This window comes from Columba livia, chromosome 1, assembly GCF_036013475.1.
Source record: "Columba livia isolate bColLiv1 breed racing homer chromosome 1, bColLiv1.pat.W.v2, whole genome shotgun sequence".
NCBI lineage: Eukaryota > Metazoa > Chordata > Aves > Columbiformes > Columbidae > Columba > Columba livia.
Window position 1 is genome coordinate 114,116,236 of NC_088602.1, and position 20,232 is coordinate 114,136,467.

The 20,232-nt window shown below is 36.3% G+C and overlaps 1 protein-coding gene across 3 annotated transcripts; it reads right to left on the minus strand.

Moving 5' to 3' along the window:
* Window positions 1-1,711: 1,711 nt before the first annotated feature.
* On the minus strand, window positions 1,712-12,243 carry LOC135580237 (uncharacterized). 3 transcript variants are annotated; one of them, XR_010474638.1, is made up of 3 exons: window positions 10,734-11,357; window positions 5,210-5,331; window positions 1,712-4,483 (listed from the first exon to the last, which is right to left on the minus strand). XR_010474638.1 is itself a non-coding variant. In XM_065073768.1 (3 exons), the coding sequence occupies exons 2-3, from the start codon at window positions 5,259-5,261 to the stop codon at window positions 4,018-4,020; spliced, it is 504 nt and encodes a 167-aa protein (XP_064929840.1). In that variant the 5' UTR covers window positions 5,262-5,331; window positions 12,185-12,243; the 3' UTR covers window positions 1,712-4,017. The 3 variants fall into 3 exon arrangements, 2 of the variants coding, with proteins under 2 accessions (XP_064929840.1, XP_064929830.1); XM_065073768.1 differs by lacking the exon at window positions 10,734-11,357 and adding an exon at window positions 12,185-12,243 and having other exon boundaries at window positions 1,712-4,469; XM_065073758.1 differs by having other exon boundaries at window positions 1,712-4,469; window positions 10,734-11,364.
* Between the last annotated feature and the right edge of the window lie 7,989 nt (window positions 12,244-20,232).

Genomic DNA, 20,232 nt, shown 5'->3' on the forward strand with positions numbered 1-20,232 from the left:
AATACCATATCTAAGCTCCTTCCTTTAGAAAATAAAGCAACATGGTCACCATCTGCTATATAGTTTTATTCTTGTCCTCCTTTTCTCTCCTGGTCTTCACAGAGTGCATCGTGATTTCTTGACAGCAGTTTACTACAGAAAAAGTGCAGACTGGACATAGTCACGTTTAAGATGTTTGTTTTATGTTCCAACTCATTACTCTGAGACCAATCACAAGTAATTTTTTTATGTCCAGGTAATCATCGCTTTTATAATAGAAAGTTTCATTATGTTAGAGAAGTGTTTTTCCAGCACAGTGAAGAGAGTCAGTTTCTGGGTAAATGTTCAGATAAGTGTTGTCAAAAATATGGGCATATTGAAAATAATAAGTAGCTGAAACAAAAATATATTTGAATTTTCTGGTGCAGTTTGACCACCTATTTTACACTCTTTTTGAAGTAAATTAAGCAAAGATATTTGAAGACCTGTTAACCTGCTAAACCTAGCTAGCAGCTAAAACCAAAGTAGCTGCTTGCTCACTCCCCTTCACTCCCCAAGTGGGATAGGGAAGAGAATTGAAAGACAGAAACCTGTGTGTTGAGCTAAGAACAGCTAAATAAGACAATAAAAATAATAATATGTATATATAATGAAATAAGTGATACTCAAGCAACTGCTCAAGAACTCTGGCCATGCTGAACAGCCAGCCCTGGAAAGGAGAGCACCCTGGTCCCAAACAGTCGATCCCAGCAAGGGAACAAAAAGGCAAAAGGCCCGAAGGCCAACTGCAAAACAGCAGAACAGCAAAAGGCCAGATTGATATCTGACTCTGAATGGAGTGAAACAGAATTTAACTCCCAAACGGAACAGAACTAACAAACTGGAGAAGCGGTTCTGGCTACATACTGAGTATGACGCTTATGGTAAGGATTATTTTATTGGCCAGCCTGGATGACAATCTATGCGCTGTCCCGTTTCTGCCCCTTCACAGCTGCTTTTCACCTGCAGTTGGACAGCTGAAAACAGCTAGTGAAAAGAAACAAGTTAGCTCTTCTCAGGCAAAGCATGGGAAACCTAGTGTGTTATGACGTTATTCTCATAGTAAATCCAAACCAAAAGATCGTGATAGCTACTAATAACAAAAGTATATAGCTGCATGAAGAAAATAACCTCAGTTTCTGTTAAATGAGTACACCTGTGCTGTAGGATCTGAATTTGAATTAATTGTCTCAGTAAAACCACTGGGAAGAGCAAAGGTGCTTGCTGTATCCCAGTCTCCAAAGCAACTATATTATTGCAAATTTGGACTTTCTTAATCCTGGTGGATTCAGTCCCAAAATGTTACAAAATTGGAATACAGATTGAGCAAAACAAAAGTGCATAGAACAGAAGCCACATTGTCCGTGTGAAAGAGAAGCTCCCAAACAAGAAGTTCTCTCAGATTCCTTAGGGTCAAGAAACAGCAGTCCAGTCAGCATGAAAAAAACTTTGCAGACAGATTTCTTCCTTTTAGAAAACTAATATTATGGGCATATGTGTTGCAACATTAAAATAAAATTAAAAAAAAATAAAAAATAAAATAAAATAAAATAAAATAAAATAAAATAAAATAAAATAAACAAGCAAGGACTATGTGAGTGTCTGTTCACACTGTTTTCAACACTGGATAATTTATGCCAAATTGCATACACTAATATGATGGTATTTAATTGTATCATAAAAAAATTGCAAGACTGAATCTGTTTATTTATTTTCTAAAATCATTGTCCAAAATCCATGAAACAATTATTAAAGTTCAACTTATTCCTAAGTAAAGGCTGAGTATAATTTTGATGAAATATGCTTATCAGCAATATTATTACTCATTTACTGTACATATTCTAAATCCCTAAAATGTTGCCTAACAGCAATTTACTTGACAATATCGATACATTAATGTACAGTAAGGGGTAAGGTATCCATTACTTCATGTTAGCTCAATCAGTTCACATGTGTCTGTAAAAAACAGTGAGTAAAAGTTGTTTTGTTCACCTCTAACAATTAGAAACACTGTAAATTAATTCACATAACAAGGAAGTTATAGGCCCTTATGCAGCACATTTTTTTGATGCCATACGTACACCCAGTTTTATGTTATAAAAATAGCACTCTGGAGGGCTGTAGTATAACCCTGAAATTATGTGGTGCTGTCTGAAATGAAAAGCCACACAAAACAACAATCTAGGTTTAGGGTCACAAAGTCACCAAATAGACTCAGTCAGAGGGCAAATGGTGTGGATTAAACCGGCCTGCCCCAGAGTGGGCTACTTAACAGCATTATGATTGTAAATTAACTATACCATTTGACTTTCAAACTAGCGGCTTATGCTTTGCCTTCTTTCTATTAGCAATATAAACTTAGCAGAGTACATTTATCTGCCCTTCACCTGTAGCTTCTTGAAGGATGCTGAATTTTGAACAACTCCCCAGAACTTGTGCTATATTTACTCCATGAGTCTCATCCTCTCTGCTCAACAGTTCACATACAGTAGACTGTATGTGAACAACTTCATGAGTTTGGGGCCTCCAGGTGCAAAAAAGACATTGATAAACGAAAAAGTGAAGATCTGCCAACATGGCTGGAGACTGGAGCACATGATGTGTGAAGAGAGGTTAAGTGAACTGGGCTTATTGAACAAGTAATTATTCCTCATTCACTCATATACAAAAAAAAATATTTAATGAAGGTTATAAAAATAAATAAAATGAAGTAGTTTTTCATACAACATGGCATTATGACATAAAGCCTCCTGCTCCACAGTGTTGTGGATATTAAGTCTACATCACTTCAAAAAATTACTGGAAGAAAATAAAAAAGTAATCTCTAACAAGGACATTAAATGAAGAGATGGACTTTCTGTCTCAGGAAAAAATCCTGACTTTCATATTGCTGTAGGCAGAAAGATTCCTGAGAAAATATACCCACAGTCTTGCTGAATCCTTTCAGTCTTCCCCAGATATCTGATGTCAGGTATCATCAGGAACTAAGCTAGATTGACCTTTAACCTAATATGGTATTGTTGTTTTTACTTCTGTGATAACCAGAATGTCAAGTGAAGGAGGAGAGGGGCTCCAGATCATTCCAAGTGGCAAGATAAACAACTTCTATGTTTACACTCTGCTTCGTTATGTAAGAGTGAAAACCCTGATCAGTTTGAGCAAAAGCAAAGAGAAAGATTCCCCTTGAATCAATCAGGCAGCTGAAGAGCCACGTATGTGGGCGAGCTTTGAAAACTGGACTTGTTTATTGAGGCATATCATTACAATATACACAGTGCTGACTGCTGAAGTACTCCTGCTGGGTGAGGGCAGGAAATTTGGTTTTCCATTCTCCCACTGCAGAGATGTGTCACTGCTCTGCATCAATATATTCATGTTTGAACCATCTAGGTTGGGGGCTAATGAAAAACAGAGGGGTGATAATCAGTATCCTTAAAATGCAATGAATTAAAGAATGTCAAATTGGACAGAAACAGCTGGAGGTTCTTTGTATCATTCTTGGCTAAGAATTTGACTATCTAGCCAAGTTATGAAAGGAAAATAAAATATTTCTCTGACAATGTTAAACTGTTTAAGAGTATATGGAGACTAAATACTAGACATAGTTAAGAAAATACTGATTTAGTTCGGGTGGAGTATTTGAAAGATTACAACCAGAAACCATTTTAACATTTATAATTTGTATATAAATCTTATTTCCACATTTGGATTTACATTTAAGAATAGTTTAGAAAAATTATTCAGAAACATGGTGAATTATAATGCTGCACAGATTCTATAATGTCTTCATTCTCAGTAGGAGACATGTAATTTACAAAATAATTACTGGCACTAATACAAGATAATTGGGAGATTATAAATCTTCATACTCTGGGAAAATGAATAATATACATTACATGGGCATCTGAAGAAGAATATCCCATTGTTTTCCAAATCCAAATCAACCCAATTTACAAGGACATTGCTTTCTCATGCATATATTATGAGAGTAACTAGTAACTAGAGAGTAACTAGGGCCTTATTTAAGTTGAAGGATATTGTTAGATTACTATTATTATTATACACTGATAGAGTGTGCTGAAACAGTGTGCTATATATAAAATTAGGGAGGCCATTATTTCCAGAGTTGTTGGTGGTGTTTTTGCTGTTGTTGTTCTTCTTCTTCTCCTTTTTTCCTTCTCCTTTTTTTTTCTCCTTCTTCTCCTTCTTCTCCTTTTCCTTCTTCTTCTCCTTCTTCTCCTTCTTCTTCCTCTTTTTCTTCTTCCTTTTTTTCTTCTCCTTCTCCTTCTCCTTCTCCTTCTCCTTCTCCTTCTCCTTCTCCTTCTCCTTCTCCTTCTCCTTCTCCTTCTCCTTCTCCTTCTCCTTCTCCTTCTCCTTCTCCTTCTCCTTCTCCTTCTCTTCTTCCTCTTCTTCCTCTTCTTCTTCCTCTTCAACAGTATACTGGTGTTCGTCTAAAAAGCAAGTGCTGTTTGCCATTAGAGATCAAAATAATGTTTTTAGAAAAATAATGTTTTTTCAAGATTAATCAAATAACTTGTTGTTGGCTGATGAAATAGGTTATTTTTTCTACAATCAATTAAATTTTAATACTGGTTTTGGTTCTGCTTATATAGAACATAGATAATTAACAGAATTCTGCCAACTCTTCACCACGTTTAATGACTTGCATTCTTTTTCTATTCCATACTGTGTCTCTTCTTTACAGCTTAGGATTTACTTCATCTATTTTCTGTATTCAAAACAAGTCCCAATTCTGATTAAATCTCTGGGCTATTGCATAAAGTTGCCCACCACCAGCTGAACGCAGTCTTACACAGTGTTTCTTTAGAGGTGCCTTGCTGATGACCTTACCGAATTTTCTCCTATGAGCCAAATAACGTGCAAACCTCTATTTCAAGCCCTGGTAATTTTTTAATGTCATTTCCCCTTCTGATTCTTCTCTGCATGAAGTCAAAGATAAAAAAAAGCCACTTCCAGGAGACAGCACAAATCCACTTGCGTAACTGTGCATACCACATCTCCAACTCTCCTTCTTAACAGCTGACAGGCTTAATCTTGAAGTTTCCTTTCCCCAATTTTGTCAGTCAATGCAGCCAACAATGAGAAGAAAAAGAGTGGGCAAAGACAGTCAGAAAAGACTGAGTTGCTTAAATAACTGTAACTACTGAGTTTCTTAAATAACTGTAAATACCTTCTGCCTCATAGCACTCGGCCATCTTATTTTCTTCAACACTGCCCTCCATCTTTCCTTCAATTAAAAGTGCTTTCCGCTTGCATGTAATTTTCCTGAGAGGCAACAGGAAATGGTGAGCTCTGCAAAACCATTCAAAAGAAAAGAAAAATGGATTGGATCTTAACTAGTAGAATCTAAAGCCTGCCTGGCATTTGATAAGAATGGAACAGGAATCATCAACACAATAATGAAAAAACAGTTGCGGTATAAGGCCAGATTTTTTAGACTAAATAATGATGGTCAGTTTTGCTTTAGGGTTTGTACTTCTTTACTTAGGTGCCTGCATAGGGATTTTAGACACAAGATTTTAGGCATCTATTTTTAAAAGTCTTGGCCTGAAGCAATTTCATGTTTGTGACATGTTCACGAACGTTGATCTGCTTCCTCAGTTTGAAATTTTCAGTTGGCATGTGTTTGATATCTTGTCCAATTAGAATATAGCCCACTTGTAAAGCTAAGTACTTGACTAGCTGGCAAATTATATGGAACACTACAGCAAATCACCGACATTGGAACTGTCAGACCTGATCCGGACAAAAAGTAAATATATATTAATGCAGGATATAACCTTTTGAAAAAAATTCAAGTACATTTATTTTCAAAATAAATGTTTATTTTAATCTTTATTTTTTGTTTTATTTTTGCTTGAAGCACAAATGAGCACCTTTTTTTCTCAAATATGAATGGAAAAGATGGAATGCCTGCTGTTTTGGCTGTTAGAGTTCTAGACCTATAATCCTATGACAATGGGTAGCAATGTATTGGGTAAGTGGTAGGTAGGACTGCTTATCATCTAGAAATCCTGGAACAATTACAACTAGATATGCACAGAAAAGATAACTTGTGTATCACTATGAATATTCCTATTTTATAACATATGAAATGTTAAGGCAATCTCTATGTGTGTAGTAATGTGTTGGGACTTACTTACCTTCATCTGAGCATTCAAAATGCTGTACTGGCCATGGCTTTCTAAGAACTATCAGTTCCATAAATTTGGAGGTAAAGTAGGCATCGTAAAAACCAACCAAACAAAGCCCTGTTGCTTTTAGAGCTTTTGGGTTAAGCTAACATGGCATTCAAAAAGGGAAAAGTGTAAGCTCCAAGCAATGATGTTCAAATCTGGACATAAGCCCCTCTGAAGGACAAGTTTTGGTGCAGGAGTTGTTCCTGCTTTGATTTTGAATTCTGTGACAAGATGTGGCATTCTTCGAATTCCCAGCTCTCACACAGAAGTGGAGGTGGTCATAGTGGTCCCATGGAGTGTCCACAAAATGAATTATCATCTTAATAGCATCATAAGATTTAATTCTCACAGATGACCTTTAATTCCATGTACTCATCTATTTATTCTCTTTTTGAAAAGTCATTGATCACCCCAGTTAGGAAAGTGAGTGTTCTTAAGACAGGCATGCCGAAAAATGCCCAAAACACCAGTTGCTACAAAAACACAGTTCAGACCTTCAAAAAAGGGAGAGGGATGAAAATCAAGAGTAACCAAAGAAATTTGCCAATAGCAATGAAAATTAAGCTTAAAATAATAAAGATTATTTTGGAAGTTCTGCATGGTGCCATATGTCATCTACAGTGATTACTGAGGAAAACATAGCGTGTAAAAGAAAAAACTAAACCACTGTAGAAATTACAGATAATTTATTTTCTGAATGGTCTTCCATTAAGATTATTTGTTTCATAAAGTGATAGATACAGAGGGGTTTGTTTTACTTTTATGGGCTGTATTATTCTTAAAGATTTCATAGCCAGGTTAAAAAAAAAAATCTCATGCTTTTTGAAAGAAAAAGAGATAAAATGGAGAACACACTTCTCAGTAAATGTAAGGAGGAAACATAGTTTAGGATTTCTGCTGAGTCTTTCAGGATATTTTTGTTAAGTCCTTATCTGATATTTACATTTAACACAAAATATGTAATTCCTCCACAGTCTAATGCGAAACGTACATTTCTGATAGCTATTTCTTTCTACCTAAGCAGATATGAGTTAATTTATTACTCGTATAGGGTAAGGGTACCCACTAGATCAGATTTGTGCAGTGTTGTGCCACACAGTGTTTTGGTGGCTCCCCCTGCCCAGCCTAAATGTTCAAGCTATTTCAGTTTTGTTCCATTATTGGTCTCTGCAGAAAAGAAATTTGCAGTCTTGGCAGATTTTGCCAAATTTAATCTTCATTTTTCTCATCTCAAATAATGGAAACATAAGAAGGCAAGGAAGTTTGTAAGAAATGATAACTTACATATTTTTTTCAATATTATATAATTCTTATTTATTTATTACTGTCATAGTACCTGTGCTTCAACTGAGGGAGTCTGTATGAAGCTGAAGATTTTACAGCTATAAAACACAACACAGTTTATGCCTAGAACACCTATAGCTGAATGCAGCTCCAGCTGATATAAATAGGATCCACGTGTATGCAGTTGCAGTCTATAGTTAGACCCATGTTTTAAAAGCTGGTGCCAGAATCAGTCTGTGAAGATCCAGTTGCAGAATCTGGGCACACTTACATTTCTTTGCTTTTTTGTGAAGATACTCTTTTTATGTCTACAATTCCTTTTGCTACTTGGAATGTTTTTTCTTATTTTTTTCTAAGAACCTAAAAGTATCAGAATCCTTGAAACCTACAGTAGGCACTAACTGGTGATTCCCAGTACTTAGATGAAAAGAGAGTTTGAATCTTTCAGCCCATCAATCATGCATTGTTCCCAGCTCTAGAGAAAAAAAAAAAAAAAAAAAAAAAAGAATGAGGGTGGAAGTTCCACTAAATTTTACTACAAAGAGGTACATTGAAAGCACTGGTACTTTCAAGAAAAGCTTGGAAAGAATAAACCTGTTCCTCTCCAGCAGTGGTAAAAGTAAAGTGCAGTTTGTGCACCAAATTATCCTGGTTAGAGTGACTGACCTTGGGACTGTAATGAGAATTTGAGTGACAGGTTGGACACAGTAGCCTGGGTCTCACCCTAAACCTGAAACCCTTTTAGAGTTCCTCTTCCTGCTCATTTGGTACAGAGCTGTTTAATTCCTCCTGCTGATATGTTCAAAACCTTCACTTGACTTGAAGGTAAATATAACCCCAGGGGGCCTGTGATATGATTAAGAGCAAACTAAAAGGTTAAATGGCCATCTTGCTGTGAAGTTTAAACGCATGCTAGTATTTGCAACTTGCAACCCTCCATCTAATCCTTGTGGCAGGGACTAATAAAATCTGTTGATTTTTTGAATAATCAATAATCTTAAAAAATGTTATTTCATTTTTGGGTGCTGACAGGATACAGAGAAGACTTAAAAATAAACTCAGAAGAATGAATAATTACCAAAACTAATAAGTTGCACCCTTGTGCAGTATTCTATGATATCCAAAGAGATAGAGAACTACTGTGTCTTTGAGTGCAACAGTCAAAATAGATGTACTATAGACAAAGTTCAGGTAGAATAGTGGCATAGAACTGCCTTAAAAATAAAGTAACCAATACAGAGGAAAACAAAGTATAGGCCACATCTTCAATTCCTAATCATGGCTCCTAAGTGCTGGGTATAGACTATTCCTTCTTAAAATATGTATAATGAAATTTATGATTTGCTTATTAGTCAGTATGTAATACCAGAGATGCTGTAGTTACCTAAGAGTCATCTCTTCTGCCACAAGACTGAACATGCATGGCTAGACTGGACTTAATAATGAAGCCAACCTCTACAGACAGAATTTACAGAGCATTTAAACTCACTGTCCCAAAAGACAAATGCTAAACTTGGCATACTCCTAATGAATTGAAGAATTCACATCTATTCACTTCCACTTAGGTTTTGTTCTCTCTAAGAAAACTCTCTAATTAAGAAAATTAGCAGTCAGATATATCAGTGTTCCTTTCACCCTTGTTTTGGATACTAGTGTAGAAACAAAAAAATCTTTTATATTTTTTAATAATTTTAATTTAGGATTATATTCATCAATATATCCTTTTTTGTCCTTATCTTCTAAAGCCAAAGGAGAAAGAAAACTCCTCAAGAAAATAAATCAGAACACCTAAGCTTGGGCTTCTGCCCTGAGCCATTGCTTTGGTGAAGGCCATTTTTTACTACTGGCCGAAGACTTAATTTCTCCTCCTTAAAGCCAGTCTTTTCAAATGCACCATCCTAGTATCGCTGTTCTTAAAACTGACTGAAGCTTTACACCAATGCTGAATACTTTTGAAAATAATACTTTTTGTATCCAAGTTACATCTTTCACATGCATTCACAGCATTTCATCAAATTACATCATCTCCTGTTTGTGTTCCTTAATGCCTCTTCTTTTGTAGCTATACTGCAAGCTTTTTATTCACTTGCACTAGTTTCAGGAAGTGACACCAGACCACAACTAATGCACCATGTCAGAGTGCAAGTATTTCCTACAGGTCAGTCAGATCCTGTTTATGCAATGCTCTGTTGACTCTGAGTGTCAAAGATGAACAATTTGCATGAGCTTTACTCATGCAAAACTACTTACAAACACTGTAATCATCAACCAAGTCAACTATCTCACTTATTACATTTAAATGTTATATGACAGAATCCATTTCAAGACCCTGAGTGAAGTTCCATATGTCTGGTTTATTATTATTACCAATTATTATTGTTGTTATTATTATCATCATAATCATCTTCAGTTTTGTATAATACCATCAGTAAAACACAACATGTAAGAGTCTTCTACGATACTCCAGAAATTTCTAGAATCATGTTTACAAGTCCGTTATGAAAAGTACTTTTCCATGGATAGTGTCTATGCCAAGCAAGCTCAAGCCTGATGAAGTAGATGCCTCAGAGCATGAGACAGTATGTACATGCACCAGCTAGAAAGGCTTCTTAGCACTGAAGAAGTCCCTGGAGTAAAAGCTTAACATACTAGAAAATCTAAAGACTGAGGTAGATAGGTCCTGTACAAATTTCTGGTGGCCCTTAACTACTGATGAATGTTAGTGCAATTAACATTCAATAATTACCCAGTTAATATGAAGTTCTATTGAAAGATATGCATCTATTAATGTTGATAATGCTAAATATGTGCACAAATGTTTGCAAGGTCAGGGCTATATCAAACCATATTGTCTCCATTGGAAAGCAGACACCAGTTTTGCAGAAATTAATTTGACTCTGATTTCAGTTGTTCTCATGTCAATCCATTCACTTCAGTGGAAATCCCAGTGCTGCCTGAAACGACCCATGAGGTATGCAGCTATGGCAAAATGCGCTGCCATGAAAATGCCTTAACTACAACCAACTCAAGCACAAAAAACCACCCTGCTGAGAATTGCATCTCATTTTATTATAGAAAAAGTAAACTTCATCCTAACATTTTGCACCAAAAAAAAAAAACAACACACACACACAAAAAAAGTAAGAAAATACAGAAAATCAGTGTGATATATTTCTGCTTCTATGCTATAAGATCACTCATGTATATGCTGAAAGTAGTTTTTCTACATACCATGAGATGAAACAGGAGGGCTCCAGCACCAGTAGCTCTAGCTGAGATTCCACATCTGGAACTGCTTAGTAATGTATATGTAAAAATTATCTTGATAGACATCACAATATAATCCCACTCAGACAGCATTATGCTCCTAAGTAATGTTGTTGGCTCAACTCAATAATTCTAACACTATCACTAGATATAGATTTTCTACTGTTATGTTTGCCATATCTCTTAGTTAATTTACAACTTTTAGTCAAAGACTAGAGGCATTGATCGCAAAGAAGGGTGTATGTAATGCAGGAAGTGCATCTTTCTACAGAATAATTTCTCCTGCTGGTTTATGAATAGCTGATGTCCAGCTATAGCAGAGAAATCCAAGCAGCTGTAGCAATTAGACATGACGAGACATTTTCCACATACTGTTTTGTCTAATGAGCTCTGAGACATTGCAGTTCCACTGACTTTTAATTACTGCACCACCCACAGTCTGGACAAGTTCACCTACCTTTTCTATTTGAGACTTAATTCATCTTCTCAAATGCATTGTTATTAAAACTGATGGGTCCCAGTTTGGTCTTTTGCTAAACAGCATAATATGACAAAAAGGCAATATTATGGTAAGCAATGTCGTTCAGAGCAGCTGTTCTTTTTCACTCAGAAAAATTCATTTTCCTACCTAATGGATCCGAGTCTCTACCTTTTCAAATCAATTTGGGTTTTCCAATAAAAATTTCAGATTTTATTTGACAAATACTAAGCATTTCTCTAACAATATCTTGGATAAATCAGAAGAATGAAAAGCAAAAAAGAATTCTTGATACTGTGCTGTATCTAAGATCCCAAGGAAATTCTCCTAAATAATTTTTTATTATTTTATAAAGCTTAATATTGGCTATTAAAAACCCAGGTATTTCATTGTCTATGCAGCTCATACATTAGTGCTGAAATCTGGCATTTGTGGGAAATATAACTTTTTAGGTAAAATGTTTTGCAATTAATCTGACATACAAAGCTGTTTGCATTATACTTTTTCTGAAATATTTCCTTCTTTATTTACTATTTTATTAACAGGATTCTTGTCCAGAAGAAAACTTCGGAATTTTGTATTTTTTTGCCATCGATAAAAGCCTTACATGATATGAATGATGTTTCTATAGTAATATTATAACGCATACAATAAGAACATAGATTAATGTTTTAACAAGGTATCTGCATACATAATCTCTAAGCATAAACTGTATATTTTTTTTGTAACAAAAGTGTTCCAATAGACATGAGACCAAAAAAAAGTTCCAAAATAGGATCTTCATTGTGCAAACCAAGAGAGTTCCCTGCTGGTCTCCCTTAGTATGCACTTTAGTTTTAGGACTAAACCCAAAGTAAGGTCAGTGCAAATCTTCACACTTAAATGATCCGTAGATGTTTGCCAACAGGTTAAGGAGAGTTTGGGGAAACAAGCTCACCTTTCCACACTTAGAGGCAAGATGGATTATTCTCCAGCATTGAAAGATCAGTGATTCTGAGACAAAATAAAGAGCAATTAAAAATATAAACTGGAAGATTAAGAGAGCATGAGTTACTCTCTGCAAGAGTATTTCAGACCTGTGGAACCCCTCCAGAAATTCTTTATAAAGAAACACTTGCATCATCTCAAACAAAAATGACACGTTATGACAGATATGAATATGTGTGTGCTTTGGATGAATGGGAAGCTTGTATAGAAGTGGTATGAACATCTGTGGTTGTTCATGGAGAGGAGGATGGTAAACAAAATCATGGTACAGGGAGTCAAAGGGAGACCAGTAATTCCCACAGATAATGCCATGTGCTCAAGGAAATCAGGCTTTGGCCTCAGGAGCTGCTCTTGCAGCTACCTGAACCAACCCCTTAAGCCATATGAATCAGAGAAAACATTCATCTGTTCCTTTAGGACCATACCAAGCAATGCTTGCTGAGGAAGTCTGGCATAGGGAAAAAAAAAATACTTGGTGGTAGGAAGGCTGATCAAGAATGTTTATCCCTCTTCAGTTTTTATGTTTAAAAATTATTAGTCCTAGGGCAAAATAAGACCTTTTTAAAAATGGGCTTAAAAATACATAGTTTGGCATCTTCTGTCAGGTGACAATTTCCTGTAAACAATAAAAAATTTATAAAGGAAATTTCAACTGATATAAATTAACAGAGATGATCATATCCTACCATGTGTTCAAGGTGTAACCAATTATTTCTGCAGATAGGGACCTTCCAACATTTTAGCAAAGTAAACACTAACCCATCTCATCCTGAAGAAGGAGTTTCCTGCATTGCCTTTCTATCATTTGGGATCATCAATGTGATTATCTACTGAGAAGGAAAGACAAACGTAAATATTTTTTTTAAAGGCGCACTAATCCTATGACATCATATTTTATTAATCCAGAGAAGTTTAAACAATAATATAAAAAACTTATTGTTCCTTATTTGAGTTTGGAAAAATATGTTAAATTCTCAGTAGAATGAAAGTCAAACTACTTGAGTGCCAAAATATTCTCTTGTTCAAGAGAGACACTAGCAAAAGATGTAATGAGATTAAAAGATCTAAAATTGTGTTCACTGGCTGAGTGATCTTGGGTCTTTATTACATATCATACACTGAAACATGGAAACTTTTGTTAGAAATTGTGTATTTTAAACCACACAGACAGTATGGATCAGCAAAATTGTTTATATCTGACGAAGAATATTAATTCTGCAAACTATATAGCAAACTGGGCTCTCAGCTCAGTAAATCAAAGCTAAACCTTCGGTGAAAACTCTCTAGACTACATTACTTTTTTAGTGTTGTTCTATAACTGTACAGGTTCTGTACTGATATCCCATTGAGAATACAAATAAAATTGTCCTAAAAATAATGTTAATTTATGAAGTAATTAATTCCATTTTCACAGCAACATCCACATAAACACAAAATTTCATATTTCATTAATTCTAGTAAAAGGGGATATGATATGCAGTGGGGTTTTTTTTATTAGCAAGAAATTCCTTATGATACTACATTTCACATTTTTATATTCCAAAGGACTGAGCAAAATCATGATTTGCACTGGCAAAAAAAAATAAATCTTGCGTATCTTTAGACAGAAAGTACCTGTTATGTGTTTGCTCACTTTGCTCACTTTTTACCCTTTGACGGTGCAGTTTTTCTAGAAACTACAATTACAACTTCACGATAAAACAAACAAACAAACAGATTTGATGGTTGGTTGGTTGGATGGTTTGTTGTTTGACAAGGAAAGAAGACAAAAATCAGATTTACAGATTGTTCAGGACCATATTTAAACAGGAATACGAACCACTTTATAAGAAAAGGAACGCTGTGTTTTAGACCAATGGAGCAGTTTTACAGTTATTTTTTATTAAAATTCTAAGGGTTTTTTGTCTCCATTCTGAGATGAACACTTTTTTTTCTTGAATAGCAAGAACCTTAGCTTTGTGTCAGAGTGATCGTAAAATATAGTATTTTATCTTTTTCTGAATTCCATCATTTTTCAGGTATTTGTAATTATATTTCAAAGTTAGAATGCACAGTTAATATGCAGCACTGTTGCTAGTAAAAAAAAACAAGCCCTGAAAATATATGTGACTTCATAACTCACAAATCTTGAAGGACTTGGATATTGTGATTTATTATACTGCCTCTTTATTTTCCATGTATTTTGGTGTTACCTACAGCTCTCACAATTTATCTCTCAACATTAAATGAACTGCAGGGGTGGAAGGGAAGAACAGCAAGAGAAAAACTATCTTTCTGGTTTAGAAATATAACTCACTAATCCTGTGTTAGAAATCACACATTATTAGTACTTCGGTTTACATTTTTTTTTGTTACAGCTCATTACTCACCTGTATCTCCTTACAAGTGTTTACCACAAGAAAACCATGGTTTCCCTACATAATATTTTGCATACTTAATGCTGTACAGATGAAGGTTACTATGCAAAAAATATTACACACCCCTAAGTGCTTGTTACGAGAACATAAAGCTGCTTTTCATAGGAAATACGAGTGATAACTTGTTTGCATTTTCCCTAAAGAATATCAGTGCAAATCTGTGCTATTTAATGAATTTCAGAGCACAACAGAAAAGGCTACATGGTATTAATATGTATACTGCTGGATCTGTTATATCAGTAAGTTACTTTAATTGCAGTCTCCCTAATTCTCCCATTTCTCTTTCTATCTTTCAGACCCTGACTCGATTCCTGTCACTAAATCGTTTGCCAGTGATGTGAGAAACTCATTGAGCACAGGTTTAGGGAGCAGCAATAATTCTGAGTGCAATTTGAATGCAAAGAAAGGGAGGCAGAAGGCAAATTCAATCAAACTCATTTCCTTGGAAATGGTGAGCTGTCCCCAAATGTGCATTTTCCTCTTCAAAAAAGGAACACATTCACACATTTACAAACCTCATTGAAGACTTCAATCAGTGGCACACTTGATAGGTGTGGAGAGCAGTATCAGAGGAGACTAGTGCCAGTCCCATTGGAAATGACCCACCTGCCTCCTTGTAAGCTGCCCGAGAGCACCCTGACCCACAGCTTCAGGCAGTGCTTGTGCAGCAGACAATAGCATAGCTATGACTCACAGAGGAAAGCCTGCAGTAGATCACAGCACAACAAAGTCTTGTTGGACCTCCTTCAGTTCACACAACTCTGAGGTTAGTGCAAGCTGGGCATGAGCAAAGGCAGACCCCATTTGAACAGTTTGACATCATCTGCATCCACGGCAAATATATAGTTTTGAACCTCCATGTCCTCATGACACAATCTGTGCCCCTCCTTTAGAGCAGCATGACTATTATGAGTATGAGCTAATCCTGGCCATAGTCTCCAAATGAAGCTATTAGGAGATGGTGCCATAAATGTGTAATAGAATTCTATACTAATTCAAATCAAAGACATGGAAAAATTGTAACTGTAAATACGTTTTAAAAATACCTCCTTAAAAAATGAATCAGCTTTATAGGATAGGATAGGATAGGATAGGATAGGATAGGATAGGATAGGATAGACTAGACTAGACTAGAGTAGAATTTAGAATAGAATAGAATAGAATAGAATAGAATAGAATAGAATAGAATAGAATAGAATAGAATAGAATAGAATAGAATAGAATAGAATAGAATAGAATAGAATAGAATAGAATAGAATAGAATAGAATATTGCAGCTGGAAGGGATCTACAGTCATAATCTAGTCCAACTGCCTGACCAATTTGGGGCTGACCAAAAGTTAAAGCATGTTGTTAAGGGCAATGTCCAAAGGCCTCTTTAACACTGACAGGCTTGGGGCATGAACCACCTCTCCAGGAAGCCTGTTCCAGTGTTAAACCAACCTCTTGGTAAAGAAATGCTTTCTCAAGTCCAGTCTTAGCCTACTCCGGTGCAGCTTTGAGCCATTCCCACAGACCCTGCCACTGGATCCCATGGACAAGAGCTCAGCACCTCCCTCTCCATTTCCCTTCCTCAGGAAGCTGCAGAGACATGAGGTTGCTGCTTAGCCTCCTTTTCTCCAAACTAGACAAAGAGCTTTTAATAAACCAAGGCACTGACCCAGACTTCAGCGAAAACAATGGGCTGCCCCTTCACCCTACTCCAGGAAAAATCAGCATTCAAAATCAGATTTAACAAATCCTTTGTGAAGGTTGCTCAAAGTTTAGAGTGGAAAGGAATCAGAGCTGCAGTTAAAGGATGGGGCCACAAGGAATTCTTCTCATAGCAAGAACTTAGGCCTGGATTTCTGCCATCTCCCTCTGTGATTGATGTTTTTCATGTGATTTCAGCCTGGGATGAAACAAGTAAAAATTAAAAAACCACACACACACACACACCCCAAAAAACCCCAAACAAACAACTAAAAAAACCCCACCAAACCAAACAAAAACAAAACCACTCATATCCTCTAGGAATAGGTTAAAATCAGGAATTTTGTTTGACAGAGACTAAAATTTAAGACTAATGGCAATGGAATTTGCAGATTAACTTGGAACATCAAAATTCCCTTTGTTCTAACTACATGAAGGAATAATTTTCTTGACTATGGGGCTTTTGAGAATTCTGTCCTCTGATGTTCTGCTCCTGGCTTGGGAAACCCACTACAATTGCTCAATACCGTGTGTGATGCCTAGGGGCTGAAAAAAACCTCATTTGGTTTCAAATGACTGAGAAGAGATGGTTATTTTCCACTTATTTCTTCTAAACACATTAAAATTATATTATTTGAAGTTATGTTTTTTATATGAGGCAAAGGGAAGACTCAGATAAAATCTACAATAATCTTGTTCCTATACAAGTTCTCCTTTAAAAGACTGCACGAAATCATAAACATATAGCTGAAATTGAATATATTTTTATAACATTTTCATGTAAAGCCAAGGTCACATTAAGGTGAAAAACAACATAGAAATTGAGATGGAAACATTTTAAGAGTTTAATATTATAACCAAGAACAAAAATAGTTTTAGTCTCCTTCATGTACAGTATCTATTTCAATCTTATGTGATGTTTTTCATCCAGAAGTGCCCTGGATGAATTCTGTGAAAACACCAAGAAATAGGTAGAATTTTCATAGGCCTTTAGTAATGAAGGTAAGTCTTTGTCTTTCTGGTCTTTCTCTAGGTGAGCATTTCTCAAATTATTGAGGTGTCATGCTGCCCTTTGTGTTTACACTTAAGTCCATGGACCCATGGTTCTAATGAATTTTAATGAATCCTCAGGAACTTTTTAACATTAGTCAGTAGTTTGTAGTGGTAGCATGTATTGTGTGTTAGTAACAGACATTTTTCCATTTCCAAGCCAGCTATTGAGCAGCATATGTTCTTAAAGTAACAGATTGGGAAAAATGCTATACTAATTGCTCTGAAAATAATTATAAAAAAGGTACATATCAATGACAATAAAGTTGAGTAAAAGGCAATTATTTACTGAAGCAGGACCTTAATTCAGCAGTCCATTGGTAGAGAATTACAATGTTATTTGTACATGAATGAGTATATGGCATCTCAGACTTTATTTAGGATACAGTCTAAAGAGAAGGGATGAAGGCAAGCAACATTGCTACAGAAGTAACAAGACTTATTCTTGTTCCTTAGAGCATGAGTCCTTCTCTGTTTAAAAGTAGACACAATCTATTGAAGCTTTAGCAAATATATCTGGCCATGAACTCTGAGTGACTTTCGGCACTGAGTGAAGCAATCAGAAGCCACCTGGAAGAAGTCAGGCCCCATATCTAGTCACAGGTAGTGTTAGATGGTAAGCCCACTTTGGGCAGTCGAATGTCCTTCAAAACATGATATTCTCTCTCCTTTGGTCGTAGAGGACAATTTTAAGTAGCATAGCTGCAAGTGAATCAGCCAGTCTCCCAATCAAGAAATGTGTCTCTTGTGAAAGCGGTACCAGCCTCTCTTTAAACCCTGAGATTGAGTGGTCCATGTTTTTCCCTGAGCAGGTCAAAATCTATTATCTGACATGAATCAGAGAAGACCTCTTCCTACCTCTGTTCTGTTACTTTTATAAGAAAGATGACAAGAGTTTTAGGAGTTTTGGGGTTTTTTTTACCATGAATGAACTAGAAATTACTCAATGCCCTGTTTCATAGGTACACCACTATTATTATAATACATTTTTTCTGCATCCAGTAGACTGGTATGCAGAGGACATTTTGCTGACATTCAATAACAATGATGTACTGGGTCACTAATGAGAGCCCTGTCAGCGGTGCAGGAACCACATTCCATTTGCTCTGGATCCCTGAGAGCCTCCTGGAGAAGAGCTGCTCCATGAGGTGAATGAACCAGAAGCTACAGTGACCCAACCAGTGTCAGGGCAGAGCCTTTGCAAAGGAGGGCCCAGTCCCATGGGACCTGAATAAGGCAAGCGCAGCAGGGCTGCTGGTAATAACAGGTTGTGCCAGCAGTCCAGTGACCTTCAGACAAATTAAGAGCATCAAGTCAGGTCCAACATTCATCCAAGAAGTCCAGCAAAGTCAGGAACAGCAGAAGGCAGACTTTGGTCTTGGGGCAGCAGAAGAACAGCCCAAGCACAGTATGGAGGCCCAGCCTGAGTTAAAATAGGGCTTCTGAGATATAGGCAAGGGAATAGGGGAGGTCTCTAGTTAAGCCAGACAGGGCCATTAGGACCTCCTCACTGCAGTAAGCAACATTCTATCCTTAACTGTCTCAGGCCTTGCACTTCAGGACTTTTAACTCAGGTATTGCCTGAAGTGAGAGATGTAGCAGGTATAAATCCGTTGTTCTTCAGTGTAGAGGGCCAAGGGCTATTATCATGATCTGTTATTGCTACTACAGGAGCAGTTATGGACTGAGGGTCCGTTGTCCTTGGCACTGCAGAATAGAGCTCTTCCACACACAGTTCAAGGCTCTGCTTCATAAGGGTTAACAAGTAGATAAGGAAACAAGGGCATAAAGGGAGAGAAAGATAAGTGAAATGTATAATTCTGTGCAATGAACAGCATTCTCACACCAGCTCTTGTTTTAATGGTTAATGAGAATTACTCAGTGTTTCTTTGCTCCCTCCCCTGCCTGCAGTTCATAAAGCCAAGTGTGGGAGCTCTGAACTGCTGAAGAGAATCCAATTAACTCTCATTTTTCTAATTTAACTTGACAATTTAAGTGGTTTCACTGTTAATAATAGGTACTTTTGTATGTATGTGTGTTCGTATCTATATACAGGTGATAGCTTTGAAGAACCGTATTGGGGTTTTTTTGGGGGGGGGGTGTTTTTTTGGTTTCTTTTGGGGTTTTTTTGGTGATTTTTTTCTCCTCCAAGTAGATTATCTTTCTGATTTCTAGTATGAGAAACCTTTTGGATGATACAATTTAATAGCTCTTGCAGAACAGTCTTTCTGTCTTTGGGTGCTAAGGTCTAGCAAGATTCTCAGTACCAAGTATTTCCAAGTTAGTCAGAAAGCAGGGGAGAACACTGACAATCAATTACCAGGACAAAGTAAACGTTGCCTTCTGACCTCTTATTATAAGAACATAACTCACATCACTTGCCTCATTTTTATGACTGACCTTTTCCTGTCTATACACAGTCGAATTAATCAGATATGACTATTTCAGAAGACCTCTGTATGTCTTACTGTTTTCTTATGACAAGTTCTGGGTTCGGTTAAATTAAAATGACTGTGTTTGTCTTGTTTCATTTACTTTACAATGTTTAATTAGGTAGATAGAGAAATAATGTCAGTCTGCATGAAAGGTATCTGCGTGAAAAACATTGATACTTATCTATATTCTGTCCAGGTGAAGATATGATTTTTGAGTGGAAGCCTGCTATTAATTCCCAGCTTCCAATGTGAGACAGATTGAAATCTATCTATGCTCAAAAATTTTTAGCCCATTCAACCATTGGCAACCAGACCCATTCTGGGATGAATTACTGGTGACACAGTATCACCTTTTAGAACATAGAGAATCGTTTCTGAAATTAACGGGGAACAAGGAAACCATTT